The sequence below is a fragment of the Lactuca sativa genome, chromosome 9 (genome assembly GCF_002870075.4).
Source record: "Lactuca sativa cultivar Salinas chromosome 9, Lsat_Salinas_v11, whole genome shotgun sequence".
Lineage (NCBI taxonomy): Eukaryota > Viridiplantae > Streptophyta > Magnoliopsida > Asterales > Asteraceae > Lactuca > Lactuca sativa.
This window is the reverse complement of record NC_056631.2, coordinates 32445849-32465565: the sequence shown is the minus strand read 5'-3', so window position 1 is coordinate 32465565 and position 19717 is coordinate 32445849. Positions and strand designations below refer to the sequence as shown.

General features: G+C 33.3%; 1 protein-coding gene and 1 non-coding gene across 2 annotated transcripts; one reads left to right on the top strand and one right to left on the bottom strand.

Moving 5' to 3' along the window:
• Nucleotides 1-1325: 1325 nt before the first annotated feature.
• Nucleotides 1326-3512, top strand: LOC111878696 (chaperone protein dnaJ 6). The gene is made up of 8 exons (XM_023875206.3): nt 1326-1514; nt 1993-2091; nt 2182-2283; nt 2386-2445; nt 2546-2652; nt 2737-2819; nt 2899-2989; nt 3057-3512. Exons 1-8 carry the CDS (start codon nt 1398-1400, stop codon nt 3265-3267), a joined length of 870 nt encoding a protein of 289 aa, XP_023730974.1. The 5' UTR covers nt 1326-1397; the 3' UTR covers nt 3268-3512.
• Nucleotides 3513-6937: 3425 nt separating this feature from the next.
• Nucleotides 6938-7799, bottom strand: LOC122196060 (uncharacterized). Its single transcript, XR_008226919.1, has 2 exons — nt 7276-7799; nt 6938-7198 (listed from the first exon to the last, which is right to left on the bottom strand). It is a non-coding gene; the product is annotated as an uncharacterized LOC122196060 (transcript).
• Nucleotides 7800-19717: the final 11918 nt, after the last annotated feature.

The window sequence follows — 19717 nt, the reverse complement described above, 5'->3', positions numbered from 1 at the left end:
GAGAGAAAGGATTAATTATGATTTATTAATATATTATGAGAATAATATATTAAAGAAGAAATCATATTGTTTAATTAATATTAGTCAATAATTAATTAGGAATTAATTTTGTGGCTAAAAGACATTAATTAAACTTAAGGGACTAGAACTGTCAATTGTATGATAGTTGAATATTGAGCTAATGGACTCCATATAAGAGGGGTGGACGAATTCTATGGGGAAACCCATTAGAGATCGTCCAAGGCCTCTAAGGAAGGAGTCCATGGGTTGCTTAGGGCCTAAGCATCCAAATTAGGGTTTCCTTGTTAGATAACCCTAATAGCCTCACTATTTAAAGGACCCTTAAGCCCCCAAAACGTGGTGAACTGGTTATCTAGGGTTTCCACACGTTTTGGGAAGCCTCCTCTCTCTCTTTATTCTTCATCCTCTTGCTCTTGGTGTTTGTGAGCCATTAGAGGAGTGACATTTGTGACTCTAAGCTTTCTAAAGTCATTACAAGGAGGATTTGAGATTGTTATTGATACATAACAATCAAGGTAATATCTTAAACCCATTAATATGTTAATATTGATTATCATATGCTAGATCTAGGGTTTAAAGTCTTGGATGAATTGCATGTACAATAGTAAAACCTAGATCCAAGCATTAAGGTTTGCATGAGTACATAGGATGTTCTTGTGACTAAAACCCATCATCAGTGGCTGTTTGGCTTGCTTGTCATCGAGAAAGAAGAAAGAAACATGGCTGGAACACAGGGTAGCAGCCTCCGTTTTCTGCTTAGGTTTTCCCCATATATATATATATATATATATATATATATATATATATATATATATATATAGAGAGAGAGAGAGAGAGAGAGAGAGAGAGAGAGAGAGAGAGAGACCCTTTAATTAAATAATTATATTTTTTTATTTTTTTTAAAAATAAGGCAAAACTTCATAAATGGTCCCTGTGGTAGTGAAATGACCGAAATGCCCTTTACTTAACGGCCAAAAGCTAACGGAGTTAGCGAAAATGACAATTTTTTAAAAGTTTTAAAACCATATGGACCATCTGTAAGATTTTTATAAATTAAGGACTAAACTTCAGACTTTCAAAAACCACATTGACCATTTTTGAAGTTTTGTCTTTGTTTTAATTTTATGCAAAATATGACCCCGAGGTACTCCAAATCTTAATCGTTTAAATTAAATAGGAGCGCCTCTGGACGGGCCCCAGATGAATGATCACCTGTTGCAATGGCGGGAATACTTTGAACTGCTAGAGATGTTGTGGCGGGAAAATTGGCAGTTCAGAACCCATAATACACTTCCTTTCACTTGCACCCCTTTCACTATATACCTGTCATTTGTTTCGATTGCTAGTGTAACTACATCAACAAGCTTCCATTCGGAATGGGTAAAAGAAAGGATTCTTCGGTTCAAGAGGAAGACATGGAAGTAGACGATGAACAACAGCAACAAAATCAAGGCAACTCTTCCTCTTTATCCAATGATAATAGCTTGTATGAGGTATCTGATCCGATTCTAAACTTCGATAAAATTTCATTCTTGATTTCAATTGCAGCTGATTGATCATCATTCATTAGCTTTTATTCATGCCATTCTGTTACGATTTTTACACCTAAATAGTCAATCGATTAAACCCTAAATTTGTTTCAAGAACTTGTCATCTTTTACCTTTCCAATTACAGTTGTAGTTGGATTTGTGAAAAAAAAACAACAATTTATGATCACAGTTCCACAATTGCTGAATTACATATTCGAACAAGAATATTATATCAATCAACTTGCTTACACGTTCATAATTAGGTCAAATACGTCGTTAATATTCAATTTTAATCAAACCATCTAACGCAAACCATCAATAACGACTGGAATCTCGACATTCCTTTTATCAAATTGTTCTTTACGTTGCTCTCTTGTCCCAAATTGATCCTTCATGCTAGTTAGACACAAACAAATCTTTACAATATGAACTTGTGTTCAGATTCTTGGGGTTGAAAGAACAGCAACTCAACAGGAGATAAAGAAGGCATACCACAAGTTGGCACTGAGATTACATCCCGATAAGAATCCCGATGATGAAGTAAACTTGATATTTACTTTACTCAATTCGAATTTCAAATTATTTCCCAACAATCATTAACCTGTTTTTAATGTTCTTATCTACATGTAGGATGCTAAAGAAAAATTTCAGCAACTTCAGAAAGTTATATCAATACTTGGTGATGAGGAGAAACGAGCACTTTATGATCAAACTGGTTGTATCGATGACGCTGTGAGTATTTCTCAATATTACAGTTACATTTTATTAGTTTATATTTAAATTCAAGATTCTCTGTTTGGTTGCTAATAAAGTTGGTTTTAAATTTACTAACAGGATCTTGCTGGTGATATGGCTCAAAATTTGAAGGACTTCTTCAGATCCATGTACAAAAAGGTTCTATTAATTCAGAACGATTTACATTTAATCTTACATTCCTAAATCCCATTTTTATATATAATCTCTAAAAACAGTAGAAAATTCAAATGTTCATTAGGTCACAGAGACTGATATTGAAGAGTTTGAAGCTAGCTATAGAGGATCTGAATCAGAGAAAACTGATTTAATTGATCTTTACAACAAATACAAAGGTCACATGAACAGGTATATTATAAACATAATCATTTCCTTTTTTCTTGTTTTGTTACAAAATAATTTTCTAAATCTTCTCTTTAATATCCACAACAGACTATTCTGTTCCATGCTATGTTCAGATCCTAAACTTGATTCACATCGATTTAAAGATATCATTGATGACGCAATTTCTTCAGGTAACACCTCTTACTTTGTTCAATAATTAAGTTTTTTTTATAACATAAAGTCTTTATTTTATTTATTTTTACATTGTAGGAGAGTTGAAGTCAACCAAAGCATATCAGAAATGGGCTAAACAGGTGTCCAACACAAAACCACCCACAAACTCATTACGTCCTAAGGAGAAGTGAGTCATAAAATACTCTTTTTACATTTTTTCATGCATTAGACTTACTATTAATCATTATTAACAGATCGAAAAAAGAGTCAAATGATCTATATGCGATAATTTCACAAAGACAAAGTGAGAGAAAAGGACGTTTGGATTCGATGTTTTCATCTCTAGTTAGTAAATACGGTGGAGGGCAACCGAGTGAAGAGCCGAGTGAAGAAGAATTTGAGGCTGCAAGGGAAAAGCTTGAAAAACGCAAGGGTAATAATAGAAAGTCTAAACAGAATAAGTAAAGTTTTTAAGAGCTCTAGCCTCTAGTGTGCGTGTGGAACTCAATGGCATTTTCGTGATTTGTAAGATAGTTGTTTGGTATTGTGGATTTTACTTGTTTCATTGATTGTTAATTATGTACAATTATTTTTGTTTTGTTACAAAGCTTTTTTGGTCTCTTTAAATGTTTTATGTATTGTCACTTTGGATTGTTTTCCATTATTGAAGTTAGAGTGAATTATATAAACGGTCCTTGTGGTTTTTGTCATTGTGCTTCGTTTTTTAGCTCTCACCGTACCAAATTTAATTAAAATGACTATTTTGCCTATGATTTTTTATTTTTGATTTTATTATCTAATAATCCACAAAATGGGGATTACTCCATTTAACATAGAAAAATAAACCCCTACTAAGAATAATTGCAACTTATTGTATGTGTTGGCTCCCTAAAGACATAAGAACCTGTTTATCTATAACTGTTTATGCTTCTGATAGCAAGTAATCAAAGTAGCTGTTCAAGTTCTGCAAACATTAACATGTAAACATTAACAGAAGCAACTTTATACATTGCCCATTGTGTGGAGACATGGTGGTATCTGAACCAAACATCCCCATAACCCTTTTTGCCTGAAAAAATGATCCCATAACCCTTTTTCCTGAAAAAATGAAAAAAAATATATATATGGGAATGAAGTAATCTTGGAGGCATGCTGACCGGAGAAGAGAAGTTGGTAATTAAAAATTGGAAATTAGCAACATGGAGATCATGTGATAGTAATTTAAATTCAATCAAGTGAACCAATATCAAAACTAATGACACAAAATAAAGAAAAAGACACACTTGGAGTATAACTACACAGAAAATACACGTAGCAAATTTGATCTTATATTTAAGTAAAATAAATATGCTATTCGTGTTAAGAAAGTATATGAAAAATAAGTATAACCTCATATATTTTCAACAAAGATTGGCAATATTAACCTTTACATCAAACAAATAGCGATAGGGCAATTGGCTATATCCATCAATTGCAAGTGCACCACAAACCATCAACACTAGAAAAAAACTTTGCAGAATTACAAAACTGACATGTAATTCAAGAAGTCGATCACATGGAAAATTTGACATTTTTTGTATATAAAAAATAGCATGTACATGCCTTTCTCATTCTTTTCACATGTACATGCCTTTCTCATAGATACTCCTCTAGACGATAGTTCAGACACATTATCATCTGTCCTGTCCTCCATCTTTTCAACTATTTTTGTAAAATTAGAATAAATTACGAATTTTCTCCCTAAGGTATGTCTATTTTTATGTTATGTTAAACATAAATCATGATTAGGATCTTCCGTGCCAACAGAAACAAACTTCCATCCTTATTACCCTTTTGACAAGAACATTGCATTCTCTTGTACAAGATGTTCTTGTCCGTTATTCCAGAAATAAGAAGAGTTTCATATCTCCTCAAACCCTCTACAAATTGTGCATGATAAATATAAAACATAATCTTATGTGATGGAAAAGAACAATATTAGATACAATATTTATACAACCGTTCCAGTCAGTGGAAGCATTATCATATATTTTATGTCATTTAAAGCACGCCCTTTACTATCTTCTTAAGTGTAAAATACGCAACAATAATAATTGAATGCGTTTACCATTTAGAAAACGCTAGCAAAAAAACAACAAATAATATTTGACCCGTGGTTCACCACGGGTTCAAACACTAGTTTTTATTAATTGGTGTTCGGCAGAAAAACATTAAACTGTAGGCTATATTTTACTTTATAAAAAAACCGTAGTCATTTTATTTTCTTGCCATTTCTCAAAATTTGGGTATGTTTAAGAAAACTATCTCCAAGCTATAGTTTTAGTAGAGAATTTTGGACAAAAATAGATTTTGAATTATGTAAGATAACTTTAAACCTAAACGTTCTTAAAATCTACTTGTAGTAGTTTTCTGGTTATATATATATATATATATATATATATATATATATATATATATATATATATATATATATATATATATATATATATATATATATATATATATATATATATATATATATTTTTTTTTTTCTAAAATAAAAGCTTTAAGCCCATACTCAGAATGAAACAATTTCTTTAATTCTGAGTTTTTTCTTAAAAATTTATAAAACTCAAAAATGGATGTTGACAAACACACCATTTAATTGCATCCCTTCTAAGGTCAGCACGAGTTACATGACAATAACATGTTTGAAGAGTCATTTGGATGGGCTTTGTCAACCTTCGGTTGTCAAAGTGATCAAACCGTATTACAACAAACGTACCAAATTTCTTGCATCGCGATGTTCTGATATGTTTTTTCAATGTGGTATTTCCTTGGTTTTTCAAACAAATCGCCAACAATCCCTATGTTAAAATGTCTATCTTTTGGAGTTTTTAATCATAATAGAGTCCTTTGAAAAAATATTTACCATATTGGGGTTCTTTCAAAAATATTTACCAAAATGGTATTTTTTCATTTTTTTTTTTACTTTTCAGTTTTCTTTTCAGTTTTTTTTATTGTAAATACCTTATTTTTCTTTTTTTCTCTTTTATTTCTTCTTTTTAATGTTATATATATATATATATATATATATATATATATATATATATATATATATATATTAAATAACAGCTTTTATTTTAGTTTTTATTAACATTTTTACTGTTTCTTTTTAAATAACGTTTTTTTTTATCTTTTTTTTTGTGTTTTTTTTTAAATATCCGCTTTTCTTATACCACCTTTTGACCATCAAATTTTAGCCATCATAAATTAAAAACACAAGATATTTTAAGGTACAAAAACTCTAACATTCACATACAATGTTTTTAAGGTAAAAAAAAAACTCAACATAGTTTATTACAAAAAAAAAAAAAAACACCACAAAACAACTCCAACATTGTTTCTTACAAAAAGAAAAACAACACAATTTGCTTGAACTTGAACTGGTAACAAATCCTTACCTGTAAAAAAAGAAAAAAAAATAATAATAAGAGAATAATCACAACAAATACCTTAAAAATATATTTTTTTAAACTACCTTGGCATAGACGGACATCGTTTTCGATTATGCCCCGGTTGCCTACAAATTCCACAAAGATTAACATTTCTTCCTTCTTTAATATCCATACCATTTTTTAGTCTTGTTGAACGAGGACGACCTTTTTTATTTCGTAATAGTTCTAAATTTGGAAGTAATTCATTAAATGGTGATTATGGCCAATACGCTTCATAAGGAAGCGGGGAGAACTCAGATGCCCAAGTAGCACAATAGTATTCAATCGAGTAACATTTATCAACATATTGCCAACTATTCAAAGAGAGTTTGGCACATGCACTCAAGACATGAGAACAAGGATATTTAAATGCCTCCCATTTACCACATGTGCAAGTTTTTTGTTTCAAATTAACTACTTGCACATTTCGACCTCTTTGAGTTATCAACTCAAATATACCTTTTTCTCGGTTAAAAGATCTTAAGGAATGTGCACTTGCTTTTGCCATCAAAGCTACTTGTTTTACAACAACATGTGGAGTATGTGTATCTCCATTAGCTTGAGAACTAGATCCTAAAGGACGTCTCACATCAAAATAATGCACCATTCTATAGAATGTTAGTTGCACACAAGCTGTGATTGGTAAAAAATGAGCACCTTTAAGTACACTGTTGAAAATCTCTGACAAATTTGTTGTGAGCAACCCATATCTCCTTCCACCATCATGTGCAAGTGTCCATCTATTAAGTGGATGACTCTCCAACCATTCTCGAGCACGTGGATTTAACTTCCCAATTTCTTCCATGATGTAGTTGAACTTTCGAATTTGATTCTGACTGCCGGCACGATAAGCTAAAACTTTCAATTCTGAATTACGAAACTTGTCATAAAAGTTGCTGATGAAATGTCGTAAACAATACCTTCAAAAAAATAATGTAAGTTAATGAAGCAAGTTATTGAAATGTCATAAAAGAATACTTCAAATATATAACAATACCTATGAAAACCACGTGACTCTAGCCATGGAGATCCATGCTCATTGACAGCCTTAAGAATTCCACCATGACGATCAGATATTAGACATATGCCTTCACGGTCTTTTACCACATGATTCTTGACATGAGAAAGAAACCAATCCCAAGTATCATAAGATTCATTTTCTACAATAGCAAATGCAAGTGGCAAAATTTGATTATTACCATCAACTCCCATTGCAATCAACATCTTACCCTTGTATTTTCCATACAAGTGTGTACCATCAATGCTAATAACCGGTCGACAATAGTGAAACCCTTTGATAGAGGGAGCAAAAGCCCAAAAAACACGCCTAAATTCAACTTCATTCACATCAATCGATCTTGAAACACACCATTCAACTATAGTTCCTGGATTGAACTTTTGAAGTGCGCCTAGATATTTTGGTAAAGCGACATAAGACTCTTCCCAGTTTCCAAACACATGTTCAATTGCTTTTTGCTTCCCAACCCAAAGCTTCTTATATGAAGGAGTATAGCCCAATGTTTCAACTATTTCAGCTCTCAAAGCCGGAATGCTGATAGAAGGTTGCTCTTTTATAAGGTGTCTAGTTTCCATAGCAATCAAGCTTGCATCTAGGTTTGGATGGTCTTGAGAAAGCTTATAGTGTAAACAAGTGTGTGGACCGGTATATGATGTGATTTCAAAATAACCACTACGTTTACGTTTACTTGCATGAAGTCTCCATTTGCAACCAGATTGTAAGTACAACTTGCATCTTAGAGTCCAAATAGTTGGGCGTGACTCAATGACCTCAAATTGTCTATGTGTCCTAATGCTATGTATTTTGATTGCTCTAACAAGTTCCTCTTTATCCTTGAAAGAATCTTTTCCCAACTCTTGCGTAAAATCATTATTACTCGTTGATTGTGTCACAATCCAATTATCATCAATAGTCAAATTTGTTCCTTCCATATTAGTAAAAGTTGAAGGCACTTCAACATTATTATCAAAAGATGCTTCCTCATCATCTTTATCTCCAATTTCATCTTCCAATATTTCATTTAACTCAATTTCATTGTCTATATTCATCACATTAGTCACAACAGCAACTTGAGAGATTATAGAAAAATTTTCATTGTCAATCATGTCTATTATAGAATTCATCTACAAAACAAACAAAAACAAATTTTACAATTTTACTCTTAATTTTTTTAACAATCATATTACATACATAGTTCAAATTGAAAAAAAAAATATTGATTTGCATGTCATCTTCATATTTTGTGTCTTCACATTGTTTTACACACATACATACATATTTAATACCACCAACATATAATATTCAATTAAATTATCAATGAGTAGCAAAACATAAATAATATTAAAATGAAAACATTTATGGCTATCTTTTAATAACATTTGTCTAATTGAAAAGAAACAAAACTTTAAAAATTGTCCAAAACAAGGGCATAAATGTAATTTCCAATGTAACCAAAGAGCAAAAAAGCATGGTGCTGTGATGTTTGATGCATACAGGGTTCAATGACTATGAGGTTTCACACTTGGTTACTTGAAAAGGTAGAGAAGAAAGATAATAAGGTTTTTATCTATGTTAAGAGAATTATAGAAAAAAATTTGATGATTCTCGTCTACGAATAAATGGCCAATGGAACACAGTTAACCTATTCTTGAACATGATGAAGAAGAAACATAAAACCAGAAAAAATGTTTCTAACAAGGCTTTTGATGAAGGGTCAAAATTTTAAGAGAATTGCCAAACATAAAAGCAGGAAAATAATCCATTACATAAGGTTAATATTCATATTTACATACAAAATTGTCACACAATTTCGTTAAAGCATAAACATCATAATACGTACAAATTTATTACTTACTTTTCAATAGTAATTTATATGTTATCAAAAGTTCATACAATAGAAGTAACCATGCAAAAAATCAAACATCATGCTCAATAATAAACTACTATATATTTTCTTTAAATTGATTTTTTTGAATTGTAATTTCAATTATTTAACGATATATGTACAAATAATGAAAAGCAGTAGCAATCTTGTTTTTCAAACTTCGTTGAAAGATTAGACAAAATGTCAGAATCGATTTTCACCTAAATTCATAGAAGTACACAATCTTAAGGCGAAGAGTACAACTCATTAAAGCATGATTGTTTTGGATATTTATCAATTGCTCCCGCTGACAAAACGATTTTCCCTAAACAGCTACTACCAATAAAAGATGAATATTAACCTTATGTAAAAGCCGGAAAATAATCGCATACCTTGAATGGAGGAAGGGTGGAACCGTGGAAGAGGTTGCAGGTCTGCTCGCCGGCGACGGATGGACGAGGCTGCAGGTGGCCGGCGATGGTGGATGTGGGACAGCCGACAGCAACCAGAGCCCTAATTGTCGTTTACGTTTTTTTTTGTTTTTTCTTTCTGTTCGTCGTTCCCAGGTAATACAAAAAACGTGTTTTTTTTTTTTCTAAATAAAAATATTACTTTTCAATCTAAAGTAATACCATTATGATAAATATTTTTTTCCAAAGACTCTATTATGGTTAAAAAGTCCTATCTTTTGCCGCTTAACATTATAGAATGGGAAATGATTATATAATACCCTTGTTTTTTCGTTTGTTTCATCCAGGTCATTAACTTTTTTTCATGTGTTAGTCATTATAATTTATACATAATAATAATAAAAAAAAACATTCCAAAAAGCTCAAAACAAATCCATCTTCTTATGTAACATAGTCTCAGTTCATACAGTAATACAAGATGACATAAAGAATTAATCCAACACATACATTGAATAATAATGTAATGACGATAACTCTGTATACAGATAAATAATAGATGCAATCAATCCCATTGAATGATCCAGAAAAACAAAATCAGTTTCTGAGAAGAGCGACGAAGGAGAGAACCAGAGAGGTCCCGATCATAAAACTTGAAGTCGGAAGAGAGAATGCTGCTCCGGCGTCAGGAGAAGGTGCCGGAGCCATCGCCTGAGCTGACACGGTTGCTGCGGCGGAAAGTGCCACCACAACGAGAACTGATGCCTTCTTCACAATGCTAAGCTGAGCCATTTTTCTTCGAGCAAAAGAAATTGATTGAGAGAAAAATAGCAGAGAGCAGTGAAGAAAGGTGAATTAATAGAGAGAAATTAGGGTTTGATTGGTGGTGATGCAATTGGGGAAGCTGTTGTATTTATACTACTGGAAAGAGTCGGGATTGAAGGACACGTTAAAGTGACAGCATTACTTATTCTTTATTTATATTTATATATTTTGTTTACAACTGCGATAGCATTATTTGCTCTCGACATTGGTCACCTAATATATATTTTTTAAATTGTGAACTGGAAGAATAAAAAACGGCGATGAAAATAATGACCGACTTCTAAGTGCTAAACGGTCGACTTTGGACCGGTAATGAAGTAGTTTGCTGACTACGACACGGCAGGTTTTGACGTGTAGATCCGGAATAAACTTTGTTCACATTTATTTTTTCAAATTTATTTTATAATGTTACGACAATATTGACGATATGATTATCACCTTGGTATAAGTTTTAGTCGGTTGAATGAATGGTAATATGTTAACAAAAAAAACATAAAAGACTAAATGTGAAAAAAAAAACTATGTTAGCATTATAGGTTATTAACCCTATAAAAAAAACTCATTAGCGGCTATAAATATCGCCATTAAAGATCACAAAAGTCGCCGGTAATAGTAATAGCATCGACATTTCATCGCTATTGCTAAAAAAATCACGGCTAATACCATTTTTTTAAACAACCCTTTTCAGGTACAAAAAAACAATACGAGATATCAAAAATATGAAAAATTAATTGTAGAAAAAACTAATACAATACAACATATCAAATTAAGTACAAAAAGTGTTATAAAGATTCAATACATGCCAAATTAAGTAGCAATGGTGTTATAAAGTTATATGTTATACAAAGTCTAACAAAACATAAACTAATAGGCCGTGTTATCATCTTGGTTCCCTTCATTTCCTCCGATGTCACTTGGTGGTGACATTGATTTTAAAAACGCCTGAAATGTCTCACTACACTCTAGATATCGTTAAACATTGCTCGAAGATTCTCCAACTATATAATAAATGACAACATAAACTTATAAGTTCAACTATCAACATAAACCAAAACTACCAAACTAACTGACTAAACATTACCAAAATATAATTACCAACATAAACACTATAAAACTATAATCAAACTAATAATTACCAAAATATGTAAACTACTAATTAGCAAACTATAATCAAACTAATAATTATCAAAATATAAGTAAACTATCAAATTATTAATTACCAAACTAACAAACTAACAATTACCAATTTGTCAATTTATCAAACTATTAATACAAACCAACATATCAAACTATAAACATAAACCAAACTACCAAATTATCAAATTACAAAAGTACTAAAAAACCAATTACCAAAATTTTAAAACAATAATCATAATAAAACAATAACATGCATTCATCAATATATATATATATATATATATATATATATATATATATATATATATATATGAGAATTTGAACTTAAATAGTTTGTTTTACTATTGATGACAATGACTGTGGTGATGGTTGTGGTGAGTGTCCCTCATACCCGGTCGACGCAATGACAAAAAGTTTACGTCCAATGCCTTTAATATGGCCACATCGAGCACTATTACTTTCTCAAATGAAGCTATTTGTTCATGTGGTGATAGAGCTCTTTCTTCGTTTAATCATTGAGTTTGTTCTTGGAGCCCACACACTAAATCATGTTGTATTTTCCAAAAATAATTAACATTCTAATATAAATAAACACTTATATGATAAAATTATTATCATATACTTACCTAATGCTCATCGGCTCATCGGCTAAAGAACTGTCAAAAACATTGTTCTTATCAATATGAGCATCATAGAATACTTATACTCCATTATTGTTCTATTTAACTTTAAAGGTAGATTATATTTTAAATAAACAATTACATCATAGAATACTTACACTCCATTATTGTTCTATTTAACTTTAAAGCTAGATTATATTTTACATAAACAATTATATATATATATATATATATATATATATATATATATATATATATCGTAACTTAAATTTTTATAACAATCACTACTATATGAGCCCACCCCATATGGTTTGTGTATTTTTGTAGTACACAAACTTTTTTGTTTGCCTTCGAAACCCTTTTATGTTCGTCCGTTTGGAAATACTCAATTGCTTTCTCCCAATTATTAGAATCCATACCTTGAGGGTTGGCTAATGCACTCGGTAATGATGAGTTTTATAGGTTATAATACATGTATAATGCGGAAAAACACTTAATAATTAAGAGGGGACATGCAATCTCATAACACTTTGAAGACAACATACCATGAACAACAAAATTAACATAACTCTAATAAATTCGAAATAATGAAATTAGAGTTACATACTGCTGATTTGTTGTAGTAAACAAATTACTTCAATCATTTATTACCTATTCTAGGACTTGGTCAATCACTAGATCTAACAAATTTAATGTTCATAGACTACTAGGTAAACAAGTATATGCAATTAAAGTGATCATTAACCTACACAAAACTTGGAATCTAAGCAACAAAGATTGAAACTAATAACATGCTAGACTTTGATATATCAAACACAAGCTAAAACAACTTCATAAAATCCATGAAAAGTAGAAACTAACACACAACATTAGGGTTCATCATTACTAAACAAAACTCTAATGATTTAGCTCATAATTACAGAAAAGAAACACATAAACACATAGGAAATTAGGCTAGACATGATCAAATCTAAGAAAACCGATGAATGATGTGAAATCTTGCTACAATCTCTTAGGTGTTGTTTGTTTTTTGTCTGCAGATCTTCTTGACTTCTTCTGTCTGCACCGCACAGACCACACACAAACATTTGCCTTTGTAGACTGTTTGTTTTTTGAAAACTACAGACTTAAAAATGTATGCACGCCCTCTTCTTGGCACAAATGTGGATCATAGTCTTTTAACATCTTCAAACATCTTCTAACCTAAAAAAACACATATATCTTTATTTTTTTTTAGTTTTTTTTTTTTTTAAATTTATATTTATTCCAACTTTAGTAATGATACAAAATTTGAAAAAAAAAGTTATAATACTTTAAAAAAACGTTTGACAACACAAACATAATATTTTTGACAAATTTATAAATAAAGATTTATTACAGTAATGGTCGTTGAAATTGTTTATATAAATATGAAAAAAAATCATAATATATTCTTATTTTTTTGTGCCAAATTTTATAATATATTATTTAATACATCATTGTCAATTTCTTGGAAAAATATTTATCGTACGTTTTTAATTGATTTAAATGAAAAAATCGAAGTTTATTTCCAACCATTTATGTATCAAGTTGTTTGATTCCTAATTATAATGTTTAGGTATAACTTTGCGACCAAAATTGTTGGTTTTTATCAAATATATATGTTAATTCGTACAATTTTTTTTTACCTTTTATACAATAATACATAAAAGTTGATATAGATTTTGTTAAATATTTATAAGAAAGTCATAAAAATATTAAAAATTCACTTTGAAGTTTACAAAAATCAGTTTATTTAGATTTTACTTTCTTTTAGTAGCCTGCAGACGTTAAAAAAACAATCAGTCTTTTTTTTTTGCAGACTGTAGACGTTTGATTCACCTCTTCTACTGCAGAGGTCTACAGATATGATCCGCAGACTGCAAACATTTTTCCTCAGAAAAAAAAGAACGCCTTGCTATCTTGATCTCCAATCTTCTTATACCTTCTAAGAAATGAATTTTTATAGGTTTTCTGTCCAGAAGTCATCTAGATCTCCAGGTCCTCCCTAAAGTTGATACAATGATCGGTATTTAAAGTTTCCCTCAAATTGGTCTTGATGTCATGATCATAAGGGTGTCACGATGTGAACTTACTGTATATCTCCTATTCGCCAAGGAAACTGTATATCTCCGTATAAGAATCTTCTATGACACATGGCCACGACGTGAAAAACAATGTGTTACGTCGTGAGAATGATTTTTCTAGGTTTCGAGAGTTTTCTTCATACCATGCCATGGGATTCATAACGCCATGTCGTGGGAACTTTCTTTTGCATGATTTTCTCTTCCTTAATACTCTTGGTTTCAGCTCTAGTCCTCCAAGTATCCAACTTTTTCCGTTTTCAGTCCTTTTTGTTCAAGAATGTCGTTTTTGGCTGTAAAATACAATTTAACTTAATAAGTACCAAATATCTTTTCATTTTACCAAAATATAGCTTAATTTTATTAAAATAATGCCTAAAAATATGTATAAATATGTTAATATCACACCCGTTCACGAAGTTGATGTCCTAATGGAAATGATGTCTTGGTGGATTGATTTGTTCTTTCCACTTTGGTCTAGACTTGGGAGTGGTTCCTATATTGGATGTAGACCTTAAGTATAAAAATGACAACGATTTAACATCAGAATTTTCCCTTAATAAAAGAAGGAATATAATGTGGAAATGAATGTATTTTGAATTATGTTATGTCTAACGAATGTTTTGATGTGGAACGAATTGTGGAAAAAGTCTATTTGAAATATGTTTTGCAAAGATGAAATGTTTTTAATTAAAATGTGATAAATTTTTTGGGTCATAAACCCGCATAACTCATAAGACATTTTTGTCTTACGTATCTCTTAATGCCATGTATCTGAGGTTGGAATTAAGGAGAAAAGTTGATAAATGGAAGATAGAAGTTAAGAGATAGAGAATGGAGTGGAACTTGTTAAGATCTACCCATTCTCCTTCTTCATCATTTATCAATTGTGGATTTGAGTTCATGGGATACTTGCATGGACTACAATAAATCAGGTCAGCTTTCTTAAGTATTGGGTTTGCATAATTCGTTTTTGTTAATGTGAGACCATTTTAATGTTGATTTACCTTGATACCTAAGTAGTAAGCTAACATGCCAAAGTCAATCATTTCAAACTGCTTCCTCACATGTTGTTTGAACTTAATTATCTCATCATTATGATTTATGGTAACAATGAGATCATCGACATAAATGCCAATTATAAGCACGATTCCTTTCTATTTCTTCATGTAAAAAACATATTCTTATGGAAACCTTTCAAATTCCATTCTTTTCATGTATTTATTTTATTAAGAATTCCAAGCTCATGGAGCTTGCCCCAAATCATACAAATCCTTTGCCAGTTTGTACACAAACTTTGGTTTGTCTTTCTTCACGAATCCCTCTGTGACAAATGGCAGTTCTGGGTCAATCAAAGTTAACCAGTCGGCAAAAAGTCAAAAAAGTCAATGAAAGTCAACAGATTAGGACATGAATTTTGGGTTTATAACTTGCTTTTAGAGTTTTTTGTTCAGGACCGAAAACTCTATGATCTCGCTTTTAGAGTTCTCAGTTTAGGACCAAAAACTCTATGATTTCGGTGGTACTGGACCGTGATTTCCGTGGCTTGATGAGGTTCCAGGTTTAAAAAAAGGGAGTTGACTTAGTGACATAAGTGTTGCGTCCTTTCCAACACAAAATATTATCCAACAGGTATCAAAGCTATTATCCATCAAATAACAATGCAAACATCACTTCACCCTCCTCCTCTTTAACTTCGGCCGAGAACCCCCAAACCCCCACCATCTTCAAACTTCTTCACTTTTCTCTCAAGAAACAAGTCCAAATCCTCCCAAGATCAATACCTCCAAGTTGGTTCTTAGGATTCTCGGTAAGTTTTCCTTGATAATCTAGTGTTTCTACACACTTTCTTGCTAGTTTCATCTCATTTACACACATTATCATGTGTTAAAACTCATAGGATATTACCACATTCAAAGAGTTCTTCAACCACCTTCAAGTGTTCTAGGCTTGAAGATCTTCACCATCACCTCTTTATCCAACCACAAACACACTCAAGGTGAGTTCATTTTTAAGTTTCTACACACTTTCTTCAACCACCTTCAACCTCATAGTACTATTTTCTAGTACAACACTACTTTCATTATTGGTCTTGGGTTTAAGATTTACAGCTCATTTTTAAAGATAGTATTGGATTTCCTGAAAGTACGCTCTATCATTTTTACCAGGAAAAGTTACTAATTCTTCTCATACAAAACTCTTATGAACTCACCAACTTAATTGTTGACACTTTTTCAAAACAACTTGTATTCTCAGGAAATCAGTAAACAGGTAATCAAAAAGGTTTTGAGGATGGGGCATTCCAGCGTCACATCATTTATTTTTGTAATATGTATTTGGTATCAAGAAAACAATGTAAACTTATAAATTATCAATATGATGATTGTATGGCTTTGATCACTTTGTTGCAGGCCCCCAATCCCACTTTCGTTCATCTTGTAAAATTACATCTCCATTTTATTCCAAAGTGTACCAACTTCTTACTTCTATCATCGTGTTTTTTTTGGTGTGTTTGTACTACTTTTGCTTAAACACCCTTATATGATCAATGTTTGGTTTCTGGCTGGTCCATAACTCATAAAGTGTTGAATCTTTCAAGGCTTTTATGGTTATCTAACTTAGAATGTAGATTGCATGGTTCTTCGCTTCTCCCCATAGGTTTTTTGGAACATTCATACCTTTCAAATTGCTTCTCTCCATCTCTACTACCATTCTGTTACGCCTTTCTACAACACCATTCTGTTGTGGGGAATAGGGTGTTGTGTAGTGACGTTTTAATCCAGTTTCATTACAATATGTAGTGAATTGTGTCAACATAAATTCACCACCCTGATCGTTTCGAAAGGTTTTTAGTTTTAAACATGTCTAAACTCAAACTTGTGTTTTAAAATTCTTAAAAACATTTAAAGTGCCGTTTTATTTTTTAACATGTAAACCCACATAACTTGTCTATAATCATCAAAAAGTAGCATAAATTACATGTTTCTGGCTGGTGTTGGTGGTGTTATCGGACCATAGAGATCTCCATGCACGATTTCTATCTGATCATTATCTTTAAACTTAGATTCCTGTAACATCCGGATTCCCAGGTATCCTATGTTAAGTATTTATATGGAATCTATGAGAGGGACTCGACGAGTAGGCGCTCAGACTTGCTAAGTGGGATCGTGCATCTTTTGGTCTGATTTAATGAAGGACTCGACGAGTCCATGAGTGGACTCGGCGTGGACTCGGCGAGTTCACGCTGTTTAATGAAACCCTAATTTCTCGGGTTTGGGACCTATTTAAGGACCCTTATAGCCACCATTTGCGGCTACCAGACCCTTGAGTGAAACCCTAATAGTGCTTGAGCGTTTGTGAGGGAGAAGAAGCCATTATTGGACCTTTGTGGGTTTGTTTTGCAAGAAGAAGTTGATTCTAGCTTAGAGGAGGCCAATGAGGTTTCTTATTTGTGGATTGCAAGCAAAGGACATCATCCTTGAGGTAGCATATCGATCCTTTTTCTGTTTTGTTAGAGAATCCATGGATCTAGGGTTTTCTATACCCTTTATTGGGTTGATTTGTTGGGAATATGGCCCCTTATCATGTTTAGATATCAGATCTGGATCCATAGTGGTCCAGAGAACTTATTCCATCTTACTTTATGAGGAGTTATGGAAGAAATGGACTTAGGATGTTATATTTGGGGCTAAATCATCAAGTAGTGTCATTTGGACGTTGCATGAGTATCAAGTTCGAACCTTTACGTGTTTATTGAGCTTCGGGAGGTTAGATCTATGGATTAGAGGAATAGATCTGACCTCAGAAGGTCATTTGAGTATGAGTATGGAATGAACTCGCCAAGTCCATGAGCGGACTCGACGAGTTGAGTCGGGGTTGCCCCGCGATTCGTGACAGGTGTAACTCGTCGAGTGGAAGGAAGACTCGACGAGCCATGAGAGCCTGAAAGGATTCAGATGACCCGCTTGGACTCGCCGAGTCACCTTTGTGCACTCGACGAGTCGGGTCAAAGTTGACTGTTGACTTTCGTTGACTTTAGGATTCTGGTCAAGACTGATTCAGGAGAGTTCAGGGAAGGGTAGAATTGCCTTCTACCCAGTCTGTAGAGATGAGATCATGGGAGAGTATTGATCGGGAATCTTATTTGAATAATAGGATGTAACGACCCAATTTTCACGTCCAAAAATTCCGTTTTTAAAACATTACTTAGAAAGCATTACTAATTAAAACATTGTTCAATTAAACCATTTCACATCGAAAACCCAAATTTGAAATCCACAACATGTAAACAACCAAAATATCAGAGTATCAATCCCAGAATGAACTCATAACTGCGGAAACAAGAGTGTGTGTGATATGCCGCTACCGCGCCGGCTCCTTTCCCCTAGCTGAAGAGGTACCTGAAACAATAACTGAAAAACGTAAGCACAAAGCTTAGTGAGTTCCCCCACTGTACCACATACCATATAATCACATAACATACATATATTGTCGGGCATATCTGGGTGCCCGACCTACCCCTTCGGTCCTCTCGATCGTACGTTGCCTAGCATACCTGGGTGCTGGCCTCCCCTTCGGTCCTCTCGACCGGATACTGCCTAGCATATCTGGGTGCTGGCCTCCCCTTCGGTCCTCTCGACCGGATACTGGGGAACTATTTCTCCCCTCTACTACTACCACATAACATGTATCACAATATCAGAATCTATCTAACATGGCTGAGTATGACTACCCCTTCGGCCCTACCGACCGGATATCTCAGGGACTATCTCCCCTACTGTCACTAGCACATAGTATCATATCATACTAGCACATAAACATAACACATGTAGTAGTAATCCCTAGATGAATATCACAAAGACAATCATCTACATACAACTCCTACTGGTGGGCCGACATTGTGGCCGTAGACCCACCGCTACTGGAAGGTAACTCACCTCAAAGTAGCTGCTGATCTGATCGGGAACTGACTGTCTACTGCTGCTGCTGCTCCGGACGTCCTCCGGCTATAATTCCCACAAAACGATCAGTCAAACACTGCTAGATGTACTTAGGGTAAAATGACCCTTTTACCCTTGACCACGTCGAAATCCAAGTCAAAGTCAACTTCCAGTTGACTAGACTCGCCGAGTCCACGAGCAACTCGCCGAGTCCTTCCCTTACTAATCTGGTCCTACTCGCCAAGTCCCTCTCCCCACTCACTGAGTCACCCTTGACTCACCACTCGGGACTATGGGGCCGACTCGAGTCCCGACTCGCCGAGTCCTACGAGCAACTCGCCGAGTTCCTCGAGCGGATCCCCTACTCGCTTCCAATCCACACCAGAACACCCCATACGAGGTGTATCTCGTCGAGCGGATCCCCTCCTCGGCGGTCAGCTGAAATGCTCGGATCCTCACCACTGGAGCCTCTGTCTTGCCCTGCCGGCCATCTGTGATCCGCAGGGTCGCTGGAGCTGGCGCCTTT

Excerpts from the sequence above, each read along its gene's own strand:
- LOC111878696 (XM_023875206.3), top strand. The coding sequence starts at position 1,398 with ATGGGTAAAAGAAAGGATTCTTCGGTTCAAGAGGAAGACATGGAAGTA. Across the intron at positions 1,515-1,992 it reads ATGATAATAGCTTGTATGAG|ATTCTTGGGGTTGAAAGAAC; the intron begins GTATCTGATCCG and ends ACTTGTGTTCAG. Across the intron at positions 2,990-3,056 it reads TCATTACGTCCTAAGGAGAA|ATCGAAAAAAGAGTCAAATG; the intron begins GTGAGTCATAAA and ends CATTATTAACAG.